Source organism: Coregonus clupeaformis, chromosome 23 (assembly GCF_020615455.1).
Source record: "Coregonus clupeaformis isolate EN_2021a chromosome 23, ASM2061545v1, whole genome shotgun sequence".
NCBI lineage: Eukaryota > Metazoa > Chordata > Actinopteri > Salmoniformes > Salmonidae > Coregonus > Coregonus clupeaformis.
This window is the reverse complement of record NC_059214.1, coordinates 19921448-19940007: the sequence shown is the minus strand read 5'-3', so window position 1 is coordinate 19940007 and position 18560 is coordinate 19921448. Positions and strand designations below refer to the sequence as shown.

The following is an 18560-nucleotide window of genomic DNA, read 5'->3' as shown; positions in this document are numbered from 1 at the left end:
GCTCTCGTACATTCTAACAACCCATTTGATACCTCTAAGCTCCGGTGAGTTTGTTTACAAATGACAGATCAATATGTTATTATTATACTCTCTGTAGTTCAGATGTCAGCCCAGATAAATTTCTCCTGAGAATCCCCTCTAGTATCCAAGGATAGAGAGTTGCTTAAGTTGTTTTCTTATTCAGTCAGGGATGCTAATATATCAATGGCTCAGTATAAAAGTGAACTGATACATGTTACATAATGATAGCATTGTGGTATGTGGAAAGAAGCATTCTTATCTTGGGAATGAGGAGTAACCTTTTTTCATCAAATCAAATGAAATCAAATTTTATTTTCCATACAACAGGTTACAGTGAAATGCTTACTTACAAGCCCTTAACCAACAATGCAGTTTTAAGAAAAATAAGTTAAGTAAAAAATAGATAAAAAATATTTAAAGAGCAGCAGTAAAATAAAATAACAGTAGGGAGGCTATGTACAGCGGGTACCGATACAGAGTCAATGTGTGGGGGCACAGGTTAGTCTAGGTAATTGAGGTAATATGTACATGTGGGTAGAGTTAAAGTGACTATGCATAGATAATAAACAGAGTAGCAGCAGCGTAAAAGAGTGGGTGGGGTGGGGTGGGGTGGGGGGGTCAATGCAAATAGTCCAGGTAGCCATGATTAGCTGTTCATGAGTTTTATGGCTTGGGGGTAGAAGCTGTTAAGAAGCCTTTTGGACCCAGACTTGGCGCTCCGGTACCGCTTGCCGTGCGGTAGCAGAAAGAACAGTCTATGACTAGGGTGGCTGGAGTCTTTGACAATTTTTAGGGCTTTCCTCTGACACTGCCTGGTATAGAGGTCCTGGATGGTAGGAAGCTTGGCCCCTGTGAAGTATTGGGCCATACGCACTACCCTCTGTAGTGCCTTGCGGTCGGAGGCCGAGCAGTTGCCATACCAGGCGGTGATGCAACCAGTCAGGATGCTCTCGATGGTGCAGCTGTATAACTTTTTGAGGATCTGAGGACCCATGTCAAATCTTTTCAGTCTCCTGAGGGGAATAGGCTTTGTCGTGCCCTCTTCACGACTGTCTTGGTGTGTTTGGACCATGATAGTTTGCTGGTGATGTGGACACCAAGGAACTTGAAGCTCTCAACCTGTTCCACTACAGCCCCGACGATGAGAATGGGGGCGTGCTCAGTCCTCTTTTTTTCCCTGTAGTCCACAATCATCTCCTTTGTCTTGATCACGTTGAGGGAGATGTGAGTTTGAGAGTCCACACTAGTTTCAAAGAGTTCAGTCATGATGTGACGCAAGCATACGCTTGTGTTGAAGTACAGTTGGGTTCTGCCCTGCAATGTTCAGAGGAGATAGTTTGATGTTCTAGTTCTTATGTGATAAACTTTCAGTACCGTCGAAGATATGCTTTTTACTTGTTCATTTAAATGACTTTACAGTATTGTCTAATTTAATAGCATACTCTATTGTCATTGTGGAGAAAATATTATAGATCCTCATGCAAGTTTAACTCAAATGAATTACAGTTTTTCTCGATTGCTAAGACACATTTCTTGAAAGCTGCTCTCATTTTCTCTTAACTGTGAACACAAAACCCAATTTTCAAGCTACATTCACAAAACCTCAGACTCTTCTTGCAAAACCAAACTTTCACCTCAAAACAGTTCAATCTGTGCTCAAAACTGAACTATGTTGTCAAATCGTGCCCCGAGTCAATCAAAATTAAAAACACTACTGAACAGTCACTAAACACTACGTAGAAAAATAGAAAACACAATGCTCAGGACATGAAGCTGGAGAAATAAATGTTTATTGTTCACTGTAGGCTAAATGCATGTTGCAAAACAAAAAAAACCTGTGCATTTAGCACTTGTACAAAAAGACAAAACAGAAATCTTGTGCATTTACATGTAGCACTTGAAAAAACAAACAGAAATCTTATGCGTTTGCCACTTGTGTACAGTAAGCCCATGTAAAAATAAAGTACAAAAATATACAAATAAGTGCATTACTCAGCAACAGCATCATGTCTCCGTACTGGGTCAGGCCACAGGACTTCTTCCACATCACAGGCCACATTTTGTCTGGCCAGGCAACGGGGAAAAAACCCCTGGCATGCCGTATCCAGGCTTGGCATGCCTCCACACCTATGTCACCACAGGCAAGTCCCATGGCTTGCAGGAGATTTACCCTGGTGTAAGGTTGGCGTTCATATACCTTCCACCGCCATGAGGAGAATAATTCCTCAATGGGGTTTAGGAAAGGGGAGTACGGTGGAAGGCAAAGATTGATAAAACCTTGGTTCATATTGTACCACTCTCTAACCTGGAGGGCTCTGTGAAAACTCACATTGTCCCAAACAACAACATAGATGGGATGCTCATCCTGCTGCCCTAACAAAGCATCTCGCATGTGATTGAGGAAAATGAGGAGCTGGTGAGTGTTGTAGGGCCCCAGGTTGGCATGATGGTGGACAACCCCATGATTGCTGATGGCAGCACATAATGTGACATTGCCACCATGCTGCCCAGGAACACCAACAATGGCCCGATGGCCAATCACATTACGGCCTCTCCTTCTCCTTTTGGTGAGATTAAACCCAGCTTCATCCATGTATATGTATTGATGGGGTCTTTCCATTGCATCCAGTTGAAAAACCCTCTGTAGAAATATATATAGTTTTGTAAGTGATACGGAAAAAGTGATTTAGGCCACTACAGTAAATCACTACTTAGAGTAATCAACATTGAATGTGTCTGGATATATGCCAACCTGTACATACTGGAATCTTTGCTCTTTGACTCTGTCTGAGTTGCGATCAAAGGGCACTCTGTATAGCTGTTTCATGCGCAGTCTGTTGCGCTTGAGGACACGATCAACAGTAGAGAGGCTGACACTGTTGATACCCTCAAAATTGTAAATGGTCCTCAATGATCTTCTGCTGAATTTCGCTCAGTTTAATGGCATTGTTCTCACAGACCATATCAACAATTAGGGTCTCTTGGTGTGGGGAGAACATACCTGTCCTCCCACCCCCATGTGGCAGTCTTTCAATTCTACAAAAAGAGAACATGGAGTTACAAAAAATATACATGGAATACTAGGCCTACAAACAGTTAGACCAACCCTCCATTACAATACTACAGTACATTGGTACAGTGATGTACTGAAACATATATTTACTTACAGTATACTGTGGTACAGTATATAGTATGTCATACAGTAATTGCTGTCAACATTTACATACTGTACTATAATGTCAAAAAAAGGTATTTACCTGTTCTCTTCTCTAAATCTTCGGATTATGGTGGACACAGTGAATCTACTGATGTTTGGTTGTACCCTTTGTCCAGCCTCCCTCATGCTCATACCATGGACAAGAACATGGTCAATCACAGTAGCTCTGATTTCATCAGATATTACTGTTCTTTGTCTTCGCTGACCACCTCGACCACCTCGACCTCCTCTCACACGAACTCTTCCTCTCAGATTTCTATCCATTGTAGGGCCTCACAAACCAGTGCTCTCTGAACTGGCTTACTGTATATGTTCCCTCACATCATTAGCCACAAGTGTGATCAATTTTGAGTTGTTGTGTTCAAGTGGTGACACCTGTGCTCTAATTGTGTTTGACTTTAGTCACCTGTGTTCACCATTATGCAGCACGGGTGCATCACAATGAAAATGTGTTGGCAAGTTATGTCTAAACAGGTGAAAAGTGCTTATGGTTTTGCCAACAGAGTGATTGATTCAATCAGTGGGTTCAGGCAACTGAGCATTTGGTTCAGGCAATAGGGTTTAGTGTTTTAGCAATTGAGAAAAACTGTATTATAACAATCTACACAGGATTTGCAAAATGATGATGATTCATTGCTGTTCTTCAGCATTTCTGTATAGCGTTTGATACTGAGGGCGAAATGTGTGCAGTACTTTATGGGCATACGTATAAAGCATGGAAATAAGAAGCTTTGTGCAAATTCAAAAAAAGACAATCATCGGCCATGAGAATGCAACACTAGAAGAGTTGAATAGGGACGGAGATTGGTGCAATAGATGCATGTGTTTCCTTGTTTTGTCAGAGAGAAAGAGAGAGAGAGTGATGGAGGGAGCGGGATGGAGAGAGAGAGAGAGAGAGAGAGAGAGTGATGGAGGGAGAGGGATGGAGAGAGAGAGAGAGAGAGAGAGAGAGAGAGAGAGAGAGAGAGGGATGGAGGGAGAGGGATGAGAGAGAGAGAGAGAGAGAGAGAGAGAGTGATGGAGGAAGAGCTCCCAGACATCTAGTAGTGTCTGTTGTCTCTACCCACAGGATTAGGCTGCTTTGTGCTCCTGATACTTTTAAGAACCGCCCCAAGTCAGCCTGCAGAAAATTGAACATTTTGACATGAAGCAGTTTCAATTATTATGATGTGGCTATAGTTTTCAGTCAAGCCAAAAGGACTGTGTATGTGTGCATGTGTGTGTGCATGCGCACGCCCGCATGGGTTTCTTTTAGATCTTAAACTTCCCTTTTTTGGTTGGGAGTCTCAGTTTGCTGGTTTTCTTTTTTTGTTGTTGCATTGATCTGGTTTGTATCTTATTTATATTTTCAATTATTTCAATTCTGGTAAAGACCTTTAGATAGTAATTTTGGAGTGTCTTTGTCCCAAGCTTCTACCAGACCAACCTTGAAATAAGACACTTGAAAATTATTATTACAAGCAATATAAGATAATGGATAGTCATTACACTCCCTGCTGTCATGTGCTCTTGAAACATGATGCATCCATTGTAGTTACCGGCCACTTAATATCAGAAAATACTGTTTGTAATGATTCATAATTACTTCAATTTAATGTGCATTGTGTCTTGGTTGTTGGCTCAATAATTAGATAATTGTATCTGATAGATGACCATGCAGGAGGTGAAAGGCGTTTCTTGCTGTATTAATGTCAGTGGGGAAAAAAGACTGGATCTGTTATTATGAAGTATTTTCACAATTATAATTAAATCCTAGACATTTCTATTTCTCTAGTGTCGTGTCTGAGTTTATGATTGTATTTTTCCGCCTCCACCTGATATAAAAGGTATACAATTCATTGTTGCCGGAAAATATTAATTATTTTAAATAATCAAGGTGCTATTATTGTTTGTAACCCATTTCAATTAAACCACAGACAATTAAACGTTGTTTAGTAGAAGAGATGTAATATCACAGGTAGAATACATGTTTTCTTATCCTGAAGCACTGTGTAAACAAGTCCCTATGTCGTCCATCTAACACAATCCGCTGAAATTAAGCACCTGTACCTGATGGCAGCCTGTGCAGAAATTAAAGCAGTTGGATACAAGTTGGATACAACTGAAGTATATTTGGAGCCTGTTTGTATTTACTTTATAGTGTAGCAGGCCCACGTGTGCTGGGTAAATGCCACAGTGAGACACTCGCCTCTGCTCCTATTCCCTCAGGGATATATTGTCGGAGGTAAGAGTGCTTGTGCTTCCAGGGAAAGGGAAAGGGAACAGGCACATTGTATCACTGAAGGAGCTGGCTGCTTTGAAAGGAATAATCTGTGTTTACTAGATTGAAATGATTACAGCTCTGTGACAGCGGGCTGTCTCTGTGTCTCTGTGAAATAGCATCATGAATATTACTGTGAGTACAAAGAGTGGGCTTGTCACAGGAAATTGACTGTTTGATTGACAGGCCAACTACATTCATGTAATAATGATAAGTGCACTGTAGATTTACACTCATATCCTGATTGCCTTGGAATCGTCTGGAATCTGTTAGCTAGCTTCCATTCTCTTAATCGGTGTGAAAGTAACCACAATTAACCACAACACCACTATGATGTTGACTGCTGTCTCTGACCATATTCAAAGGTAATTACTTGATTAATTGTGGTTTGAATATTTAATTAGATTACCATACCCTGGAGGTAAGGTGACAAAGTCAGTTTGTTGCACTTTTGGATAATGAAAGGTTTATTATTTGTTATGAGTGTATGGTTAATTTGAATAATCTGATAGTAGAAAAATGCCCAGCACCAGCGACGGACAGAGCACATTGCAAACTCTCCGCTGTCAAATTCATTGACAGTGCAGTCTGGCTGAGAAATGTATGGGTTGAAACAGTGAAAAAGACAGTGACTGAAGAAGGCATATCTTTACTAAATGAGGGGTTAAATGGTGCCCTGTGGACCAAAGATTCATCGGAATTACTGCCACATGGATCCCTAAATTGAGTTTAAATGGTCTTAACTTGATATGTGAGATGAATGGGCTTCAGTTGCCATGCCGATTACCACTACATATTGCATTAGAATTCTCTCCCTCGAAATATCTCGATTGAATTTGAATATGAATGAGCTTGTTTTTATTTATAAATGTAATGAATGTCTGTCGACAGTATTTGCACCCTTGTCATATCAAGTGGTCTGTGTTTGCAATATAAAAGCAAAAGCTCTCATAATTATGTTTACATCCACAGATGAAAATCCCAGGGCTGTAATGATCAGTAATTATAAATATTTTTCAGCGTGTCTACTGCCTCAGCTGTGGCTATATATTTTGTGCTGTAGAGTGCAGAGTTTGTGCAGCTTAATTATGACATCGTACACGACTAAATGTACCAGTCTGCTTCAGCCCTGCAAAACACTTCCAGTGCATAATCACGCTCAAGTCTGACTTTAAAGAGCTCATTACAGTTAGTTTTCTAAAGAGCGGCTTATTAAACACAGTTACCTAATAAGCATCTTTGGTGGTGCAAATTGCTGGAAATGTTAATGAGTCTGATTAGGCCACGTTTCAATTACGACAGCTAGCTGTTACCTCAACCCTCCCCCACCCCAAAAGAGCTAGGGAGAGGAGTCCAGCTCTTTATGCTTGGGAACTCCTAGAAGACATTTCCCTCTCTCTCTTTCTCCTCTCTCCCTTTCTCTCTCTCGCTCTCTCATACACACACACACACACATGCGTACGCACACACGCACGCACATACACACACAACTCGCACACAAAAAAGGAAAATAAAAAACGCTCTGCCACCTCTGTGCTTCCTTTCAGCAGCCCAGTAATGAATAGAGAATTGTGTAAGCGGCAGTCCAATTTGCGCACTGGGAAATTGGATGGACAAAGCAGAGACCCAGTCCTGTTTGCTTAAAAATGACCAAGGCTACCAAGATTAATAGTTCTCAAAAAGGTCAGTGTCTCTGTTTCATCGGAGATGATCACAGTAGCAGAAATTAAACATCATGCAATATCAATGCTTTGTCCTTCGTGATATATTTTATTAACATTACGAGTGTCAGATTCAATACAAAAAATATCATATGTAACTGTCACTAGGGACAAAGAGATTTGGAGGGTGCTGTTTTGGTTCTGTTTTGAAATTTGACCAACAAATTAAACAAAGAGTTTTGTGAGTTGCTAATCAGTGGAATTTGAGCTTAAGCCCTCAGGCTGTCTGAAAACATTCCACTAATGGAACAGTCAATAATTATACCATTTGCAAGATAGAGAAAGGAAGTGGTGGATGTTTTTGTATTTGTATTTCTATGCAGAAGGGATAATGGGTGGTGTTTTAACGTAATGTGGACGTAGAAACTCATTATGCAAATGTAAATCATATTGTATGTCTATGAGCTAAAACAAGATCAAAGTGGTTTGTGTGGCGTGTGTGAATGTTAATTTACTGACCCCCTGAACGTCTTACGCTCCCTTAGGAGTTAGTGTTAGGAGCAGTTTTCGTTGATCTGTTTATGACATATGGATACGCTTTAAAAGAGTTGTCCATGCTAATGTCATCCATGATGTGTGTAATCACATTTCATGTGGTTATTGGGTCAGATTGACATCTTTCAAGTGTCCTCACATGCCCTGACTGAAAGTCATTACTAGGCAAGGATAGAATTTTCAAACCGAACCAAGTTTGTTTATAGTTTGCCACACACCTTTCAAAGTGAAGTGTTCTGTCCCTTTCTACAGAGAGAGGGATGACTCTCCGTGTTAGCACTCATCCACAGTTCAATGGATTTTCACTTACTCGCTGTATTTAAATAATTTGCTTTTTTTGCTGGCTTTCCATTTCATTAAGCAACTGATGATAAGGGATCTGAACAGTACGCTTTGCAAGGAGCGCCTCTTGGATTGTCTAAAGTGGCACTTTGTGCAGAGAGGATTTTAAAGAAAAATGTATCTTTCTGCACTATGTACAGTTATTTGTACAATGATGATATTGACAATGATGTTAAATGTGATAGACAACAATTGTAGAAGACTGTCTCTGGTGCCCAAATATGTATTCTATCCAATCTATGTGCTTATGCAAAGCTAGAACTTTATATTGTAAGTGTACTGATAATGTAATAAAGGCCATTAAAATCAGAGGCGGAATATTGTTTGAGGCCCTTATACACTTGAATGTGTTGTTACAGAAAAAATTTACCACTTGAAATATCTAACTTTTTTTCTACTGCACCACCCACATGCATCGAGAGGACTTTACTAAGAGAACTAATGACCTAGAACATAAAGGATGAGTAATGCTAGAAATATCAAAAGGTCTAAAGGTACTGTCATCAGTGAAAGTAACTTTTTGAATTCCCAAGACAGCTACAAACAGTCCCCTGGAACACCTACAGCACTGTACAAAACATTAGGAACACCGTCCTAATATTGTGTTGCACCCCCTTTTGCCCTCAGAACATCCTCAATGTATCAGGGCATGGCCTCTACAAGGTGTCGAAAGCGTTCTACAGGGATGCTGGCCCATGCTGACTCCAATCCTTCCCAAAGTTGTGTCGTTGGCTGGATGTCCTTTGGGTTGTGGACCATTCTTGATACACACGGGAAACTGTTGAGCGTGAAAAACCCAGCAGCAGTGCAGTTGTATGGTAGTAGGTTCTAGCCTGGCACCTACTACCATACCCCGTTCAAAGGCACTTAAATATTTTGCCTTGCCCATTCACCCTCTCAATGGCACACATAGACAATCCACGTCTCAATTGTCCCAAGGCTTAAAAATCCTTCTTTAACCTGTCTCCTCCCCTTCATCTACACTGATTGAAGTGGATTTATCAAGTGACATCAATAAGGGATCATAGGTTTAACCTGGATTCACCTGGTCAGTCTATGTCATGGAAAGAGCAGATGTTCCTAATGTCAATACAGGTTAGAATCACCATCGTTCTTTTCAAAATTCTTCAAGCTCTCTCAAATTGGTTGTTGATCATTGCTAGACAAGTTTTGCCATAGATTTTCAAGCGGATTTAAGTCAACTGTAACTCGGCCACTCAGAAACATTCACTGTCTTCTTGGTAAGCAACTCCAGTGTAGCTTTGGCCTTATGTTTTTGGTTATTGTCCTGCTGAAAGGTGAATTAATCTCCCAGTGTCTGGTGGAAAGCAGACTGAACCAGGTTTTCTTCTAGGCTTTTGCCTGTGCTTAGCTCCATTCCATGTATTTCTATCCTGAAATCTCCCCAGTCCTTAACAATTACAAGCATACCCATAACATGATACAGGCACTATGCTTGAAAATATGGAGAGTGGTAGTCAGTAATGTGTTGTATTGGATTTGTCCCAAACATAGCACTTTGTATTCAGGAAAAAAAGTTGATTGCTTTGACACATTTTCTGCAGTATTACTTCAGTGCCTTGCTGCAAACAGGATGCATGTTTTGGAATATTGTATTATGTACAGGCTTCCTTTTTCTCTTGTCAATTAGGTTAGTATTGTGGAGTAACTACACTGTTGTTGATCCATCCTCAGTTTTCTCCTATAACAACCATTAAACTAACTGTTTTAAAGTCACCATTGGCCTCATGGTGAAATCCCTGAGCGGTTTCCTTCCTCTCCGGCAACTGAGTTAGGAAGGACACCTGTATCTTTGTAGTGACTGGGTGTATTGATACACCATCCAAAGTGTAATTAATATCTTCACCATGCTCAAAGGGATATTCAATGTCTGCTTTTAAAATGTTTACCCATAGGTGCCCTTTGCGAGGCATTGGAAAACCTCCCTGATCTTTGTGGTTGAATCTGTGTTTGAAATTCACTGCTCGACTGAGGGACCTTACAGATAATTGTATGTGTGGGGAACAGAGACGAGGTAATCATTCAAAAATCATGTTAAACTCTATTATTGCACAGAGTGAGTCCATGCAACTTACCATTACAAACGTGTTGAATACTTATTGACTTTAGACATTTCAGCTTTTCATTTTTAATTAATTTGTAACATTTTGAAAAACAGAATTTCACTTTGACATTATGGGGTATTGTGTGTAGGCTAGTGACCAAAAAGCTCAATTGAATCCATTTTAAATTCAGGTTGTAACACAACAAAAGTCAAGGGGTGTGAATATTCTTTGAAGGCACTGTATATATATTTGTATTCTTCTCTGTTTGAAATGGTACTGACTTGTTATGTCTCTTAAATCAGTGTCTTGTTCTATAGATTGTATTTCCTGTGAATAGAGTTTCCGCTAGCTACAGTATGGCTGCTGTGAGTTTGACAGGGCTTTTTGCCTTGGGCTTTTCTTAATCATTAGCTTGGATGGCTGACAGCCATGTGAGCCATAGCATGGATCTCTTTGACTAAAACCTTGTAAATTAACACAATTAGTGCAGCATCATCCTGCTAATTAGCTCCTGGTGTCTGGTGTGGCGGCTGGGCAAGCGGCTGGGAGGGAGTCATTGGGGAATCCACATGCTTGTCTGTTACTAGACAAACACTGCTCTGTAATCCGCCACTGGATGCTCTTTGTTGGTTTCCTAAAGCCTTGGATAGGGACTAAAGCTACTGGGCAACTTCACATTCTGCTGCTGCACGTGTGGTTGGCTAAGTGGTGGATCAATACAGCAGGAATGGATGGTTTTGCAGTGTGATTCAGTGTTTACTAATAGAGTTTCAAGTCGGATTAGCTTTGATAAAGCAGTGTGTGCATGCGTGCGTGCGTGTGTGTTTGTGTGTGTGTGTGTTTGTGTGTGTGTGGCTGTGTATCTGTGTTTGTTTTAATACTGTAAACACAACGATCTGTTTCTTTCTTGGGTATATCTTTCTTTGATAATCCCATGCTGAGTATAAAATGACAGCATATGTAACGACTTGTGTTTGCAGATTGAGTTTAGGACTAAAGTCGGTGGTGCTTTTTAAGCCCTGGAGGCAATGAAAAAGAGAGTCTGGGAAGAGAGAAAGACAAGGGCAGCATGTAGACTGGGAAGCAGTAGGCAGACAGGGCCGTTGTAATTCATGCCGGGCAGTGGGGTTTGTGTGATGAAAGCAACAGAGCGCTGCCTGGGAGATTGCTTTGCTGCACTCCTCGAAGCAGATTTGAAACTGTCTCGGAATGCCTTAGATGAGAGTTGGATTATAGACTGACCTGCACTGTCTATGTCATGCTGTTCTGTGCAGGGTGCATTATACTGTGCTAACCAGGTGTTGGGTCCCAAATCCACACACTGCCCATGATGTAATTGCTCAGCAGTGCCTATTTTACAGTAGAGGAAGTTAGTTGTATAATGGTATTGGGATTTGGGATCTATTTGTCAGTTCATTCATTTGCTACAAAGGCAACTTTTCCACCATGTTAAGTGTACCAACTTCTAGACACAACATACTGACAACTACTCAAGAAAACTGAGAATAAATAGCAACTACTATCTGATAGTATTTTTGACTCGTCTCTCTTTTTGTCTGGTCTTTAGGCCTAAAGATGCAGTGGACCCCAGAGCATGCGCAGTGGGCTGAGCAGCACTTTGACATCTCCTCCACCACTCGCTCCCCTGCACACAAAGTGGAGGCCTATCGGGGGCATCTGCAGCGCACCTACCAGTACGCCTGGGCCAACGACGACATCTCTGCACTCACTGCCTCCAACTTGCTGAAGAAATACGCAGAAAAGTACTCTGGGATTTTAGAGGGTCCGAGTGAACGAGCGCTGCTCTGCTCCTATTCCGATGGCACTCCTGGACTCCTGAATGGACGTAAGTCAGAGAGTGAGTCCTGGCAGGAGGGGATTTACCCAATGAACTGCGCTCCAGATGTTATATCTGTGAGCAAAGCTGGAATGACAGTTGCCCTTCCCCCAACAGATGTGTCGGCCAGCATAGGTAGCTCCCCAAGGGGGGCCAGCAGCCTGACCGATCCCAGCTATTCCAGCAGTAACTGTGGGAGTCACACGGCCACCAGTCTACACTCTGGTCTGTCCTCTCAGGAATACGCTACGGGCTATAATGGCTCCTACCTGCACTCTAGTTACAGCGGGCAGACCACCTCAGGCCTCCCCTCTCCATTGCACAGTGCTGGTCTCCTACAACCCCCACCCCCACCCCCACCACCTCCCCCTACTCTAGTGCCCAGCTACAACGCGGGGTCTCCCAACCTCTCCAACTACAATTATCCTCCGACAGGGTATCCCACACAGACGGCTGTTGCCCCTAGCTATAGCCCTGGGGGAGCCCCCCCTCCCTCTGCCTATCTGCCATCCGGCATTGCAGCTCCCACACCCCTACCCCCCTCTACACTCCCTGGCTATACCTACCAGTCCCATAACCATGCACCAATTGCACCAACACCTTTGAATGGCAACTCAGCCAACTCATTGAAAAGAAAAGCTTTCTACATGACGGGGCATGGAGATATGGACTCCAGTTATGGTAATTTCAACTACAACCAGCAACGCTCCTCACAAAGCCCTATGTACAGACTACCAGACAACAGCATCTCAGACTTAAGCAGAGGGAATGGATTTGACAGGAATGCTGATCCGTCATCTTTAGCATTTAAGCACACGAAGCAGCCAATATCCTCAGATCAGCAAAGAACATTTTGCAGTCAGTCTGGCAGAGCACTAACCCCTCCCTCCTATGGATCAACCAAAAGCTCTGTGGGAGGCCTGAGATCGGGCGAGTCCTTTGGAAAGTTTGGAACCCCCATCATGAGTGAGCACAGTGTAGAGCGCAGACAGCACCTCTCCCATTCCATAGCAGGGTCGGACATTGGCAGTGCTACCTCATCCAGCCACACTGCAGAGGAGCAGCTAAAGAACAGCGATGCCAACCTCGTGGACTTGGTCACCACGGAGATCCTTCAGCCTGGTCCCCCAGTAGACTGGAATGACATTGCAGGTCTGGAGCTGGCCAAAGCAGCCATCAAAGAAGAGATTCTGTGGCCCATTTTGAGGCCAGACATGTTCAGTGGACTTGCCACATTACCTCGGAGCCTCCTTCTCTTCGGACCTCAGGGAACAGGCAGAACACTGCTGGGCCGCTGCATGGCCAGCCAGCTGGGGGCTGCCTTCCTGCGGCTCAGTGGCTCAGCCCTGGTGACCAAGTGGCTGGGAGAGGGTGAGAAGATCGTCCAGGCCTCCTTCCTGGTAGCCAGGTGTCGCCAGCCCTCAGTGGTGTTCATCAGTGAGGTGGACATGCTGCTGTCGGCCCAGCTCAGCGAGGAGAGCCCGGTGAATAGGATCAAGAGCGAGCTCCTCATGCAGCTGGACAGTGTGCTGACCTCAGCCGAGGACCACGTCCTGGTGGTGTGCTCCACCAGTAAGCCTGAAGAGATCCAAGAGTCCCTGAGGAGGTACTTCACCAAACGGCTTCTCATCCCCCTACCTGACAACACAGCACGGCACCAGATAGTCAGCCAACTGCTCTCACAGCACAACTATTGCCTCAGTGACAAAGAGGTGTCACTGCTGGTCCAGCGGACGGAGGGCTATTCAGGACTGGATGTGGCCCGGCTGTGCCAGGAGGCAGTAGTAGGACCGCTACATGGCATCCCAGCTTCTGACCTCTCAGCCATCCATCCCAGCCAGATGAGACCAGTCTCCTACCAAGACTTTGACAATGTATTTAGCAAATTCCAGCCCAGCATATCACAAAAAGAACTGGACACATACACCGAATGGAATAAAATGTTTGGTTGCAGTCAATGAAACTGAAACATTAGAACATGTGGGAAGGAATCCCCTTTAAAGGGATACCATTTAGAGTTCTCAGTAAACAGGAAGTGGACAAGAGAATAATACAAGTAGTGGTGACTTTAACACCTACAGTACAGTAAAGACGTAAGGATAAGCCTTAGAGAAGCAGAGGCATGCTTTACACAACAGCTGGCAAACTGCACACAACACATAGAGAAATATTATTTTGATGCTTGAAACTGCTGAGGCCAAGCATCACCTACCATGGTGCAAGTGGGTAGATTTTAACAGGATGGAACCCCTGTGTGTATATATCATTCCGCTGTTCTGGAGATTTAGTTGCTATCAAGTGCCTGAAGTGGTGCTCTTTTATTTTGTAATATTATTTATTCGCCTCACAATCTACATTGGTGGCATGTGCTAATATAAAAAGCTTTAATATGAGACAAAAACTACAAAATTGCTTTTTTTCATTGCAACAGTATTCCCCAACTGTGTCTGTTTTGCGCTCTCTGTGGACAGTAGAAAGTACATGTGTTATTGGGAATCTGAACTCTAATTTATACACAATTTATTTTGATGTTCTCTCTTTTTGAAAACTCAGGAAAGTGATTGTGATATGTACAGTACCTCAAAGATTGTTTCAAAGCACTAAACATTTGGCTTGCTTTTGAATTTGCATTATCAAAAAAGGAGGGTTACGGTACCTCGATAGGCTAAAAATGACAAGAGTATGACATTGAATGTACCAGAGGAATTCTGGAGTATTTGGAAGACAAAAGGAGAAGTGTTGTGTTTTTCTTTGCAATTTCCCAAGTGAAGAATCCTATTGTGAATATAGTTTTATTTGAAATGTGACAAAAATGGAGAAATGACGTTTCAACTACAACACATTCGACCGGCCTTCATCGACCGGCCGCAGTACATTAAGAGAACACATTTTAGTATGTTTTTTTGGTTAAACCTCATCTGTAGGAGAAAGCATAACGTATGTATTTGTCGAATATTATCAGCAGCTTAAATTTGTATCTCATCTGCAGATAAAACTGTCAGGCCTCTTGCAGAGAAATGTGTAAGGCTGAAGACGAGCCTCATGGGGTTGAAACAGACAGTTTCCCCCAAGGTATTTCATTCCATCCCGCTGCTGTTTTATCATTAATGAAACCTAAGGATTATGTATGCCCTAAGTTCTTTTCTACCTCAGTTTATTCATTTTCTCTGAAAGCAGAATCTAAGGGTAAGGCTAGATGACAGAGCCTATTTCGCTTATTAAACTATGAAGCCTATTGAGGGAACAAAAAAGCTGCCTTTCTGTCAACAAAATCAGCTTAAATTAGTGTTACACCAGTGTAGTCCCATTCAGAGACACCTATGTACATGAAGTATTTATTTCTCAGAACATGAGCAGGTTGGTCTTAAAAAGGGGTCTGGAGACATGTGGCCGTTAGCCCTATCTTTAAGCCCTTGTTCTGGGGTCATTTCTTACAGCAAAGCTATTTAATTAATAACTATCAGTGTTTAGTAATATGCCAGAAAAGGGGCAATGGAGACACAAGGTCTGATGAATGCATGAAAAAGCCTTGCATTTAATCTTTTCTTTTTCTTCCTTTCTTTTCCTATAGCAGTATGAAAACTGTTAGAAAGCACTAGTACATTGAAAGGGATGCCACTACAGTACCACTGAAAGTATTATCAGTACAGTTCAGATGCACTGAGGGATCTTGCGTTTTTGTTCACTAGCATTTCAAAATGATATTTTCCCAATTTCTGTTTCATATATCTTATATTTACATACAGTGCCAGTCAAAAGTTTGGACACACCTACTCATTCAAGGGTTTTTCTTTATTTTTTACTATTTTCTACATTGTAGAATAATAGTGAAGACATCAAAACTATGAAATAACACATATGGAATCATGTAGTAATCAAAAAAGTGTTAAACAAATAAAAAGATATGTTATATTTGAGATTATTCAAAGTAGCCACCCTTTGCCTTGATGACAGCTTTGCACACTATTGGCATTCTCTTAACCAGCTTCATGAGGTAGTCACCTGGAATGCATTTCAATTAACAGGTGTGCCTTCATTTGTGGAATTTCTTTCCTTCTTAATGCGTTTGAGCTAATCAGTTGTGTTGTGACAAGGTAGGGGTGGTATACAGAAGATAGCCCTATTTGGTAAAAGACCAAGTCCATATTATGGCAAGAACAGCTCGAATAAGCAAAGAGAAATGACAGTCCATCATTACTTTAAGACATGAAGGTCAGTCAATGCGGAAAATGTCAAGAACTTTGAAAGTTTCTTCAAGTGCAGTCGCAAAAACCATCAAGCGCTATGATGAAACTGTGTCTCATGAGGACTGCTACAGGAAAGGAAGACCCAGAGTTACCTCTGCTGCAGAGGATAAGTTCATTAGAGTTACCAGCCTCAGAAATTGCAGCCCAAATAAATGCTTCACAGAGTTCAAGTAACAGACACATCTCAACATCAACTGTTCAGAGGATGGAAAAGCAGCCAACAAGTGCTCAGCATATGTGGGAACTCCTTCAATACTGTTGGAAAAGCATTCCAGGTGAAGCTGGTTGAGAGAATGCCAAGAGTGTGCAAAGCTGTCATCAAGGCAAAGGGTGGCTACTTTGAAGAATATAAAATATATTTTGATTTGTTTAACACTTTTTTGGTTACTACATGATTCCATATGTGTTATTTCATAGTTTTGATGTCTTCACTATTTTTCTACAATGTAGAAAATAGTAAAAATTAAGAAAAACCCTTTAATGAGTAGGTGTGTCCAAACTTTTGACTGGTACTGTATATCTTAAATTGTTTTGCTCTTACTCAGCTTATTGTGTTTACAATTACAAAATATATTTGTTCACCTCCAATGACGGCACTTACTGAGCAACAGCAGGCTGTAGAATCACTGACTGTCTGTGACAGTTTCATGTTCTAGTATAGTCTCATGACAAACATTAACCTGGCTATCAACTGCTTTTTCATTTACACTATTATAAAGAATAACAGCTGCACAAAGACACAACACTTCAACAAAGACACTACATTGATGAATGTCCCCAAAATGTATTTTATTTGATCTTTGTATCCTATTTTGCGATATGGTTTTTATTGCCTTAGATACGTAGGATAAAAGTCCCCTGAAGTTAAGTGTAGTTAACCAAATTTACTTTTGAAGCTTTGTTTTGTCATACAATAATTTGTTTTTAAGTCTCCCTTGAAGCCAAAGTGAAATAAACAGTTTTGTTTGGACATAAGATAATTAAACTGAAAATAACAATTACTTTTTTTAACAGCAAGTTAAGCAGATTTTGCTTATGCCAGTAGGGCATGTTTATTCATGAATTTAAGGCAAAGCTATTAAACATATAGGAAAGAGCTGTTCAACATGTTGTTTATACATTACAATACACTACATTACACTAATAATTAGAGCACTAGAACAGGAAAAACTAAGGGATGACCAAAAAACTTGAATAACACATTCAAACAAATACAGTTTATAGAAGTCATTTAGTCTGGAGGACAACAATGTAAAGGATGGGCCTTTATAGGAAAATAAGTACAACAAACTGGCTACAGAAAGGTTGATAAGCACATCTATTCTCCTTCATTTCTGACAATGTTAATCACTTGAATGTTGTTTTCCAGCCTCTATCACTGTCCCTCTGGGTGGGTTTTGTACAGAACTGCTTTAGATGTTGGCTTCATCTTTATGTAGTCTTATCTGTTTTATATTTAAACATTGTTCTTTATAACCATTTCTACCTCATTGCTACATATTGTACATGTAGTACTTATGTTCTGTCTTTCTGAATGTCATGCATTTGTAAAAATAAAAATAAAATAATTTTTAAAAAACTGTAAAAATAAATATAACTAAAATGAACAGCTTGCCCTTGAATTCGAACAGTCTACCTCTGAAAGACTGTCCTTACACTGAACAGTATTAGCAGCAGAACTGAGAAGACACATTAGTGAGTGTGAAGGTGACGATAATGCACACATACATGAGATACTGACTTCTATGGGATATATAGGTACTCATAATGCCACATTTCTGCAAGAATATTGTGGGCTGTATAGGTCTTTCTCTAGGGTCTCCAATGCAAATTCCGTTTTAAAACTAGAATTACTTGCTTTAATATTTTGTGAATTGTTGTAGTGCGCATGTTAATGTGTATTTGTGTGCACTTACAATTCAATGTGTAAGTGTGAGGGGTTAACATATTCAGATATGTGAAATTCCAAATTTATACATTTCATACACATGTACAGGAAATAAACTTGCAAATATGTGTACTCAATGTACATTTGCTATTGATATATACATATTAAAATACACCACGTACAGTACATGTTTATATGTGTGTATGTATTGCCATACCTACAGTAAACGTCAATGTATTTTCATCTATTCCAAGGTACAGTACAAAAAATAAACATAAAATATTGAATAAAGATGTTTTTTCTGGAAACCAAATGTGTTTTCTTATGTCTCAACTCTCTCAGTGGTTAGACTTCATTGATTAGATATATGGACATGTCCATGTTCACAATGTGTGCTTACAATTTTAGTTCTGACATTGATAATGTTATTCAAGAGACATTACATTTGTAAACGTAAGTTATATCT

General features: G+C 41.0%; 1 protein-coding gene across 2 annotated transcripts in view; it reads left to right on the top strand.

The window, feature by feature from the left end:
- LOC121536819 (fidgetin-like) overlaps positions 1 to 15740 on the top strand; it is a 36828-nt gene extending 21088 nt beyond the window's left edge. For both annotated transcript variants that reach the window (XM_041844395.2, XM_041844394.2), the window contains one exon: positions 11690 to 15740. In XM_041844395.2, the coding sequence (XP_041700329.2) occupies positions 11698 to 13920 (2223 nt within the window). In that variant the 5' untranslated portion in view covers positions 11690 to 11697 and the 3' untranslated portion in view covers positions 13921 to 15740. The remainder of the gene's footprint in view (positions 1 to 11689) is intronic.
- The last annotated feature ends 2820 nt before the right edge of the window (positions 15741 to 18560 follow it).